This window comes from Cucurbita moschata, unplaced genomic scaffold (assembly GCF_002738365.1).
Source record: "Cucurbita moschata cultivar Rifu unplaced genomic scaffold, Cmos_1.0 Cmo_Scf00005, whole genome shotgun sequence".
Taxonomy (NCBI): domain Eukaryota; kingdom Viridiplantae; phylum Streptophyta; class Magnoliopsida; order Cucurbitales; family Cucurbitaceae; genus Cucurbita; species Cucurbita moschata.
Genome location: NW_019268521.1, coordinates 6,846,600 through 6,857,021, shown reverse-complemented (window position 1 = coordinate 6,857,021; position 10,422 = coordinate 6,846,600). Strand labels below are relative to the sequence as shown.

The window sequence follows — 10,422 nt, the reverse complement described above, 5'->3', positions numbered from 1 at the left end:
AAAAAAAAAAAAAAAAAAAAAAAAAAAAAAAAAAAAAAAAAAAAAAAAAAAAAAACTATATTTTTAAAAGAGGATTCATTTTCAGAAAATGGGAACAAAATATCCATTTGTTTGGAGTTTCCCCTTTGCCCCTTTTGATTTCAACTCCTCGCCTGAACTGTAAATTCATGCCATCTCCATTTCAATCCGAGGCTGAAAATCGACCACAGATTTGAAGTCAATAATCATAACAGATCTACCAGAGCGGCCGATTTCAAATTCATTGGAATCGCCTTTGCTTCAACTTGATTTCATAAACAATTTCTAGTAATTACATGAATTTGATTAAGAAAGCTATTTACAACACGGAGGAAGGAAGGAAGGAAGGAACAAGAATCGCAGTAGTTAAAGGAAAAACCCTAGGGCTAAGGTAAGAACCTACTCGTCTTATCATCTCCTTCCTCTTTCACTCTGGATTCCGTCCCACCGTTCGAACTCGAGCTTGCCGGAAAACCACCGCACTTCTGGCACTGACTTACCACAAGAATCTGACGGCACGAAGGACATGAAGAGTGAGATCGGAACCACATATCGATGCAGGACACGTGAAATCCATGGCCGCACTGCGGCAGCACCCGGATTTCATCACCGACTGCGAACTCCGCGAGGCAGATCGCGCAATCTGAGAACTGAGCAGAAAACTCAGCGGTGAAGTTGTACTTCGGAAGAGACCTCAGGATCTTCTTCTTGAGACCTTTATTGGACGCAGGAGGAGGAGGAGGACGAGTGGAAGCGCCGCCGCTGACATTGCCGGCTAGGTGGCGTAGCCAGGCGCAGCGGGCAACAGCAACGAGACCGAGAACGCATATCAAGGCACAGAGGAGGGCAGCTAGGATTATGACGAAGTCAGAGTCATATGTCTGGGGCTCAGCCGAGTCGGAGATGGCGGAGGAGTTCACACCGGCGAGGTACCTGAAGGGACGCATTTGAAGCGGCGGCGAGAGAAGGGAGGAGGGTATACAATAAGAGATGGGAAGGGAAGTCGTTTTGAATCAACTGGGGGCGTAACGTTTGTCGTTTCGATGGGAGTTTGAGGGGGGTTTTATACTGGGACACGGGAATCGGGCTTTCCATTTTCCACCTTGGGAGCTCGTGATTAGACTCGCCCACATGTCAATTATTTACTGAATTTTATTTTATATTATACTCCACAAATACACTAATATATATATTTTTGTTTCTTTTAATTTCCTTTTTAGTTTAACAGGGAGGGTAAGGATTGAAATTTCGAATGTTTTTCGTGCAGAACATCAGCTCAACAATGCTTACTCCAAAAAGCTTCAATCCAAAAATAATCTCTGAGTTACATCTTAGGGAATTATAAGCATCCAACTCATTGCTCCTTCCTTGGTCTCTTGTGTTTTGAGCTTTGTGCCTTGTGTGTTTGGATGATGGGAAAAGGCTGACTCACTTTCATCACAGAACACACTATCCAACCTCAATTTCCTGTTGAGCTTCATTCAAAATTCTAAAATAAAATAGAAGTTAGAGCTCTTTTAGTTGGGTTCAGAAGGGGAAAGAAATAAAGTACATAAATGAAACAAGATTAGAAGACAATTAAAAAAATGGAACTTTGCTGGAATCGTGAAACAACCAACGCCATACATCAATTAATACTCATTTAATTAACATGATGACTGATATAATTGAAAACCACGAATTCGGTTTCGTATCAAAAGAGTGAACAAAAACTAAAGCCTTTCCCCTATGGCATTTGGGTTCAATCCAAAACCAGTATTATTTATTAGTCATCTAAGAAATCACAAAACCATCAATCAAACAAGCAGTAATTTAGTGGTTTGATACTCTGAAACACGGTGCAAGTCCTTTCTCTTTCGTGGATCACTCCTGTTGGTTCACACTCAGAGTAGAACACAACACACTATTTCGCTCAAAAACGACATCATTTTTGCTGTAGAATGGGGTGACGTGGACTTGAATCCGAGGTTGGGGGAAACCAACAACGTGTTGCGCAGACAAACTGTCTGCTGATTTGAGTCGGTGGTGGAGGAGGAGGAGGAGGAGGAGGAGGTTTCACAGGAAGGTGGGGTGGAAGCCCAGAGGCATCCTAGCAATGACAAGGCACTTTCGACGCATCAAGAAAGGGAAATCTTTGATTCTGCTCCACAATATGACACTTGGGACAACCATCCAATCCAATCCCCCTTTCCAACAACACCAATTTATTGCGTCTCTCTATGAAAACGATATCCACACACTTCAAACTTCTGCTTTTCCTTTTGCTAATGAAACAATAGGCAATATACAAATAAGGCTGTCACGTTTTCCCTATCAGAGCCGTCCTCTAACTCCTAAAAATTAATATCCAACCAGACCCAAAAGCTAAAGTTAAAGCTAAAGCGAGAAAGAAGGGGGTGGGGGCAGAGGAAAGGTGGCATGGCCAAAGACCGAAGTAGAAATTTGGTGCGTTTGGCACTAACAAGAGTGGAGCTTTTGTTACATTTTAGAGGGGCGCAATGAGTCCATACCAAACCACGGGTCTTAACATGTTTAGAACAACAGCAAGTAAAGAACTGAAGGTTCCATTGAAGAAAAAACTCCCCCTTACCCAATACCTGGAACTGAAGGTTCCATTGAAAAAAAAAAAAAACAAACTCCCCCTTACCCAATACCTGCTTGTGCTTCTCCTCGTCCTAACAAAAGAATCAATCAGTCCGCTAATGCTTAACTTCTAGTTCAGTGGGGATCAAAAACCTGGCTCCCGAATCATGTCAGGCCCCTCCTTTTTCCGGCCGCACCACTTCCAAAAGCTCGATGTTCAATTCAAAAGTAGCGCCAGGCTGCCTATACAAAGTAGGATTACATGTACATCTCATAACCATACAACCAAAAAGTTGTTATCTTATCTCTATCTCAACCCTCCACGCAATAATTGACATAAATAACATAAGTAAACCAAAGGCCACTTGACTTGACCATTTCTTGGATTCCTTGACTCATTATGCTTGCATACAGAAAAAAGGGGCTAAATTATGGCTTTTGCCCATAAACTTTATAAAAAAAATTTATTCTGCAATTAATCTTTTAAACTTTTGAAATACACACTTTACGACTTTTGTATTATTTCAAACCAACTATTCACTTTAAAAGTATATTTAAGCTTCCAATTTTGCTCTTAAACAATATACAAGTTTTCTTGGTATTTTCCCTTAATGAAGTTACTTGAACAGGTTATATTTGAAACCCTTGTAATCTAAAGGGTAATGCGCATGACTGAAAAATAGACAATCACTGACGGGAGAAAAAGTGAAAACCTATATATATATATATATATATATGCGCACATGTTTCATGATCAAAAGAAATAGTTTTTTTCAGTACAAGGTTCTGAGATCAGATTGTATGATATGACTACAAAACCAGGGAGTTGGACCAGATTTAATCCCGCGTTTTCATGCGTTCACATGCAAATTGATCTCATAAAGCTAAAATTAAAAAGACAGGCAAAGTAGGCCTCAAAAATTTCCAAGCAGATTACCTGAACTGCGGAACCCTTCTCTGCCACAGGACCCTTTCCCTCCTCGACATCATAGTACTTCAGTACATTTGCGGCAATCAAAATGTCATTGCCAATGTGAATCAAAGAAAGCTACATAGAAATGCTCCTCATAATCCAGAACTTCCAACCATTACATGTGAAATTTCGATGGATATATTTTTTCTTTTATCAACAAACATCATAGATCTCCCACGTTTGGATTATTGAAAGGAATAGTCCCACGTTAACTAATTAAGAGAAAAATAATGAGTTTATAAGTAAAGAACACCATCTCTATTGGTATAAGGCCTTTTGGGAAAACCAAAAGTACGCTCAAAGTGGATAATAGCATACCACTTTGGAGGGGATGTGATTCATAACATGGTATAAGAGCTACACCCTTAATTTAACTATGCTAATAGAATCCTCGAGTCTTGAACAAAGAGCTTCGAAGGTATAGTCATAGGTGATTCAAAAGTATAATATGTGTAGGTCTATATTCCTAATATCTCATAGTGCAGGCAATAAAACTATAAATTCCACAAGAAACTCTTAGCGAATCAAACTTCCATTTCATTTCAGTAGAGTTATACTATGTAGATGCGGAAATGGAAGAATATGTCGCAATTACTGAATCAAGACTTGGAATCTTCAACTTATCGAAAGTATTGAGAATAAATTCAGAAGATAGTGATACACGAAGGACTGAGTTGACTAACCGCTGGTGATACAGTCCTCGAGAGGAATGGTCCTCTTGTTCCTTATCTCTATTGCCTTGGACGGATATACAGAAACGAGAATGAAAGGTAGCGAAGAGGTCAAAATTGCAGACCTTCTTGAAATTGGTGGAGAAAACTCATCCTGCCTCGCATTCTCTCGTTGGTTGGCCGAGGATTGAGAACGAATTTAAGGAAGAAGGCGATGAATTGGACAGGAATCCAAGCTCTTCGGTGTGGCCACTGCCATGGCGGTTGAACTGCGCGGGGGAAGTGTTCCGAAAGCGCCCACATCATATCGCTATCCACAAAATACAATAATATTTTAATCGAGCTTTTGTCGATTTACTAACTGTCATTTGTTTTGGGCGTTAATTTAAAAAGAAGATTAAAATAAATAAATATTAACAAACTCCAAAACAATATGGGCTTACGAAAACAAATGACAGTTAGTAAAATAAAAGTTGGGCCAAATGCCCTGAAAACATCGGGTCCATAGAGAAGGCAAGTATGGGCTTACGAAATGGGCCTGGATCACAAAGCGGGAAAACACGAGCTCATGGGAATTATCGTAATCGCAATGCACCGGATAATTTCCCCATGGCCATCGACATTATCGAACAAGAACAAGAAATATTTTCGAGTGTGATAAACTGTTTTGGCCCTTCAACCGTTCTCTCGCTCTCTCTCTCTCTCTCTCTCTCTCTCTCTCTCTCTCTCTCTCTCTCTCTCTCTCTCTCTCTCTCTTCAGGTCATTTTTGGGACTCACCGATGGCTGCGATATCTAATTCCTTGGTTTCAACCAAAAACCCTCAACTCCAGTTATCATCTGGTAATTCTTCTTACTCTCTAATTTCTGCAGCATTTGATCTTATCTCAGATTTTTGCTGTTGAATACTATTGGTTTTTCTTGTAATTTGTCTCTTGAATTACACCGAGCTTCAAATGGTGGCTACCTGCTACCCTTCACAATCTGCTTATCTCATAAATCGGCAGTGTTATAGGTAGAAACCGCCTTGTTCCATGGGAAATTTGTGCGGGAACCGTGTATTTTCCCTATTGTTATGAAGCTTGCGGTTGGCTGTTTATCTTTTCTCGATTGCTGTCGAAATGCTCGGTTATTCTATTCGTTTCTGTTACGTGAACATGATGTCCTGATTTCCAAATCAATGAAAAATTTTCAACTCTTGGAAGATTGAATTTGACTAGTACATAGTTGCTCTCATTTTCATAATTTGGAAGAATTGGGGGGAGTATAAATGTATGGACACTTAAATTTTATTAGTCTAAATTTGCTCGCAAGTTATTTTTCCAGGATCAAATCTGAAAACTGCTGATAAACTTCTGGGGAGTGTGTCTCCCACCAGCTTGTTACTCAATCCTGGTTGGGTTGGAAAGGCGAAGCTTTCTACATCCAGGCGGCCACTTTCAGTTCAAGCTGCATATAGGTATAATCTACGGAATCGGTACTTAAACAACATGCCATTAAGTCATATTTTATGATAGAATTATAGTCTCCGAAGTCTCTTTACATGGTAGGAATGCATGTCTAGAATCCTTGTACGGGTAGGCTTATCATTGGGGCGTGCAAATTCTGGAAAAAGAATTTCCGTACTAAACCAAATTGAAGGTGTTAATCTCAGGCAGTCAACAACCAAGAATCTTACCAGTTTCAAATGATTCAGTTCAACTGGTTCAAACAGATTTCCAAACCGAAGGATGGGCCTTTTTGGGTTTCCATGTGCAAAACTGAGTCTCATTAATTTAGTTTTGAATTGGTGAAAGAATGATTGAATCAACATATTGAATGCATGTACTCATTCTACTCTAGATATCAAATCAAATGGTCGTTGAATTTGATCTATAAACTCTGTATGATTCCGGCTTGGAGTTATGCCTCCCTATGAGAGTGTAGCATTTGTTCCTATTATATTTGGGCGCAAGTGTTTAGAGGCAAGGCCGACATTCTGTGGAATTGTGCTGTCCATGCTCTCCTTTTGTTAATTTGCAAGGAGGAAAACAATATGATTTTTAAATACAAGGAGACTGCCTCCATCTGGAAAATTTAGCTCAAATCCTTCGTTTCCTAGGTGAAAGAGGCCTCTTCTTTTCATGGATTCTTTTTGGAATAGTGTACATATAGCTTCATCGTGGTGCTCCAACCACACGATTTTTTTTTATAATTACAGCATTTTGATGATTATTAATTATTGGAAACCTCTAATGGTCCCTTAGGTTGTTTCTGTCTCGTTTAGTCTATAAAGCATCGTTTCTTATTCAAATAATAATAATAAATCTCTGTATGGTTGAAAATAATGTACAGTCCATAGCAATTGTTAGTATCTCTTATAGCATTTAGTATAAGTTGCAAATTGTCATGGCAGTTGAGATTATTGTGTACCTTATGACAGTGATGGCGGACGGTCAAGCAATGCAGGCATTTTTGTTGGAGGTTTTGTATTGGGAGGGCTCATAGTTGGCACGCTTGGCTGTGTATATGCCCCTCAGGTTTTTGACTTTTGCTCATCTCTTATCTAAGGTCTAAATTGTACATATGAGAAATTCATCTTGTATATCTGTTACTTGTGTGCTATGGATACTACATTATGTAAGATACATATTATAGCAATCTACCAAGAAGTATGCACAACTGTTGTCTCTGGGCTTTCAGTTCGAAATCCTAGACTTTCAACTTTGCATCACTGAGAGTTGATCTTGTATTACAGATTAGCAAGGCACTTGCTGGAACAGATCGAAAAGAATTGATGAGGAAACTTCCCAAGTTCATATATGATGAAGAAAAAGCTTTAGAGGTGCGAAATCACTCGTCTTTTTTTTTGTTGCAAGTTATCCCCTGAATGGACATTTCGTCTTCACTTGACACTGATTTAGCGAAGGCATTGATTTTATTTTATTTATTGGCAACATCATATACCCTTCTTAACCACCCTGAGTTGGAAGAGTGATAATTAAGGTCCGTGAAAAAGTAAGCCGGAAAAAAATGAGTTCAAGTTGAAATCATTGTAGCCACCTATATCGGATTTAAAATTCTACTAGTTTTTATTTACCATCAAACGTAGTAGGGTCGAGTGGTTGTCCTCTTATATGAGTCGAGGTACATGTAAGCCGGCGCGGTCACACACATATATCACAAAAAATGAATTTGTATGTTTTCTTTCCAAGCCTCGTCAAGTTCTTGTCAATGATGTTAAAGTGTGCTTGTGTAGTTTTAGTTTTGAAAATTCTGCTGGGGGTATTTGCTCGTTGAACGTGTTTTTTAAAAATTGAAATTGCAGAAAACAAGAAAAGTGCTGGCACAGAAGATAGAACAGTTGAACTCTGCGATTGATGAGGTTTCTTCTCAGCTCCGGACAGACGATCCCCCAAATGGAGTGGCCGTGAACTCTGACGAAATTGAACCTGCCATTTGAAATTTGGTCTTCCTGCACCGCTCACAACTCTGCGACCTGGAATAATAGTTAATTTTCTCTCTTGAACATTTGAACCCGAGCTTTGATGCTCCATAATGTGTCGTTATGATCGCTCAAATGCTCCATATAAAGTTTAATAGATTTGTAGAACAGCATTCCTGCGCCGTGTTTCCTATTTTTTACACGAACAACGGGCTTTGTTTTGTATTCGGAAGCCACTTATTTCATCCCTTCCGCCTTCTAGTTGCATTTTATGAATCGTTTAGCATTTTTTGAATTGTTGGCATTGTTTCTCAAAATAAGTTTTTGCAACATTTGATGATGCAAGCAGAAACACAATTTTTAGGTGATGAAGAGACTTTCAGCTCAAAAAACATAATAATTTTGTCATCCATTAACATTTTATCATCCAGGTGAAATGTTATTGTTTCAGCTCAGCCAGAGTGAGGCCCTTCTCTCCGTTTGGTGTGGGAATGAGGTGGATATGTTATGAATCATTGACTTGGAACAATATTCTCCGCCATCAATCAATGAGAGGCAGTGATTAGAAAGAAAATTCTGAACATATAGCTTGAGGGCATTATTGGAAAGTTACATTTGTGGTTTAGAGGCTGCCTAAATTTGCAAGGCGAAAAATGGTACCTTATCTCGTGTATGATCTGCTCCTCAACTTTCTCACCACAAAACACTTACTCTTCCATGTATGATTCGGAAAGGGTATCTATATATATATATGTATGTATATATATTTGTGAAGTGGAGTCACGTATTAGCCAGAGTAAGCAGCCATGGCCACTCATGCAGCTCTTGCTTCAACTAGAATCCCCACCAACTCAAGGCTTCCTTCCAAGACTTCCTACTCTTTCCCTACCCGCTGCTCATTCAAGGTTGGTCTCTTCTGCTCTCAAACTACTGAATTGTACCAGATTGTCTGTGCTCATACTTTACTTTTGGTTTTGCCATGTGCAGAGGTTGGATGTGGCTGAGTTCAATGGGCTTAGATCCACTTGCCTGACCTTTTCCAACAATGGTAGAGAAGGATCTTTCTTCGACATCGTGGCTGCTCAACTCACCCCCAAGGTTTTTCCTTTCTTCCCTTGTTTTTCTAGTTTGAAATTCTAGATGATTTCATGAGAGATCACAGTAGTTTCAGAAAATTTATGAGAGTATGAAACATGTTGTTCATAGCAGGCAGTAGGATCATCTCCTGTTCGGGGAGAAACAGTGGCTAAACTCAAGGTGGCAATCAATGGATTTGGACGTATTGGCAGAAACTTTCTGCGGTGCTGGCATGGTAGGAAAGACTCGCCTCTTGACGTCGTAGTTGTCAATGATAGTGGTGGTGTCAAGAATGTAAGCAATACGTTTCTTCTAGAACTATCTATTGGAACAGTGTTAGCCGAAGTTTTACCATTTGGGATGAAAATTTTCAGGCCTCTCACTTGCTCAAATACGATTCCATGCTGGGAACTTTCAAAGCAGACGTGAAAATTGTGGACAATGAAACTATATCTGTTGACGGCAAGCCAATCAAGGTTGTTTCAAGCAGGGACCCCCTCAAGCTTCCTTGGGCCGAGCTTGGCATCGACATCGTTATCGAGGTATCAATTATCAGATTATCCATCACCGGATGATCGTCTCCAAGATCAATTGTTCATATTCATGTCCCCTTGCAGGGTACTGGAGTGTTCGTGGATGGCCCAGGTGCAGGGAAACACATCCAAGCAGGTGCAAAGAAGGTTATCATCACAGCTCCTGCAAAGGGTGCTGATATTCCAACATACGTTGTTGGGGTAAATGAAAAAGATTACCACCACGATGTCGCAAACATCATTAGGTCAATAATGATTTTGAGCTGCCATGTAATAGTTTGTGGTTGGTTTGGTTACTTAGGCTTCTGATAATTAAAGTTTTTTGTTTGAATTTTTATGCAGCAATGCTTCTTGCACCACCAATTGCCTTGCTCCTTTTGTGAAGATTATCGACGAGGAGTTCGGTAAGCAATCGGTTTCGTTTTGGCCAACTGGCACTGGTTCCTGATTTTAACCATTTGATATATGATTGAATCCAGGCATTGTGAAGGGAACCATGACAACCACTCACTCCTACACTGGAGACCAGGTAAGGAAAAGATATTAACATCACATTATGAATGCACCATGACATTGATCTGATAAATGATTCTTGAAAAAGAGAAAATCTTATGACCTCTTGTCATGTTCTTGGGATTATTTTTAGAGACTCTTAGATGCATCACACCGTGACTTGAGGCGAGCCAGGGCGGCTGCTTTGAACATTGTCCCTACAAGCACTGGTGCAGCAAAGGCTGTGTCCCTTGTGTTGCCCCAGCTTAAGGGCAAGCTCAATGGAATTGCACTTCGTGTGCCTACTCCAAACGTTTCAGTTGTTGACCTCGTTGTGAACATTGAGAAGAAAGGCATCTCTGCCGACGATGTCAATGCTGCGTTCAGAAAGGCAGCTGATGGACCGTTGAAGGGAGTTTTAGCTGTATGCGATATCCCTCTTGTGTCTGTGGACTTCAAGTGTACTGATGTTTCCTCCACAATTGACTCTTCACTTACAATGGTAATGGGAGACGATATGCTCAAGGTCGTTGCCTGGTACGACAATGAATGGGGATACAGGTGAGGACTTCCATTCATGGAAATTCATGTTCCCTCAACAGTAGAAGCCAAAGTACATAAAGTTTCATTTGTTTTTTTTTTTTTTTTTTTTT

At 40.0% G+C, this 10,422-nt stretch overlaps 3 protein-coding genes and 1 long non-coding RNA gene across 5 annotated transcripts in view; 2 read left to right on the top strand and 2 right to left on the bottom strand.

Moving 5' to 3' along the window:
* LOC111443637 (RING-H2 finger protein ATL80-like) overlaps positions 1–1,175 on the bottom strand; it is an 8,033-nt gene extending 6,858 nt beyond the window's left edge. The window contains exon 1 of the mRNA XM_023081543.1: positions 349–1,175. Coding sequence (XP_022937311.1) covers positions 405–965 — 561 coding nt within the window. The 5' untranslated portion in view covers positions 966–1,175 and the 3' untranslated portion in view covers positions 349–404. The remainder of the gene's footprint in view (positions 1–348) is intronic.
* A 360-nt stretch (positions 1,176–1,535) lies between these two features.
* On the bottom strand, positions 1,536–4,551 carry LOC111443641. The gene is made up of 3 exons (XR_002710542.1): positions 4,258–4,551; positions 3,539–3,786; positions 1,536–2,844 (listed from the first exon to the last, which is right to left on the bottom strand). It is a non-coding gene; the product is annotated as an uncharacterized LOC111443641 (long non-coding RNA).
* A 407-nt stretch (positions 4,552–4,958) lies between these two features.
* LOC111442778 lies at positions 4,959–7,939 on the top strand. The gene is made up of 5 exons (XM_023080295.1): positions 4,959–5,086; positions 5,570–5,702; positions 6,666–6,762; positions 6,981–7,067; positions 7,551–7,939. The coding sequence occupies exons 1-5, from the start codon at positions 5,026–5,028 to the stop codon at positions 7,683–7,685; spliced, it is 513 nt and encodes a 170-aa protein (XP_022936063.1). The 5' UTR covers positions 4,959–5,025; the 3' UTR covers positions 7,686–7,939.
* A 482-nt stretch (positions 7,940–8,421) lies between these two features.
* Positions 8,422–10,422, top strand: part of LOC111442776 (glyceraldehyde-3-phosphate dehydrogenase B, chloroplastic) — a 3,301-nt gene continuing 1,300 nt past the window's right edge. Inside the window, exons 1-8 of one of the 2 annotated variants that reach the window (XM_023080294.1) lie at positions 8,422–8,572; positions 8,655–8,765; positions 8,877–9,038; positions 9,119–9,286; positions 9,362–9,522; positions 9,620–9,681; positions 9,757–9,806; positions 9,924–10,330. In XM_023080294.1, the coding sequence (XP_022936062.1) occupies positions 8,474–8,572; positions 8,655–8,765; positions 8,877–9,038; positions 9,119–9,286; positions 9,362–9,522; positions 9,620–9,681; positions 9,757–9,806; positions 9,924–10,330 (1,220 nt within the window). In that variant the 5' untranslated portion in view covers positions 8,422–8,473. Of the gene's footprint in view, positions 8,573–8,654; positions 8,766–8,873; positions 9,039–9,118; positions 9,287–9,361; positions 9,523–9,619; positions 9,682–9,756; positions 9,807–9,923; positions 10,331–10,422 lie in introns of both variants that reach the window. The other variant, XM_023080293.1, reaches the window with a different exon arrangement.

Coding starts and splice junctions, on each gene's coding strand:
- LOC111442778 (XM_023080295.1), top strand. CDS start 5,026: ATGGCTGCGATATCTAATTCCTTGGTTTCAACCAAAAACCCTCAACTC. Junction 6,763..6,980: donor GCTGTGTATATGCCCCTCAG/GTTTTTGACTTT, acceptor CTTGTATTACAG/ATTAGCAAGGCACTTGCTGG. Junction 7,068..7,550: donor ATGAAGAAAAAGCTTTAGAG/GTGCGAAATCAC, acceptor TTGAAATTGCAG/AAAACAAGAAAAGTGCTGGC.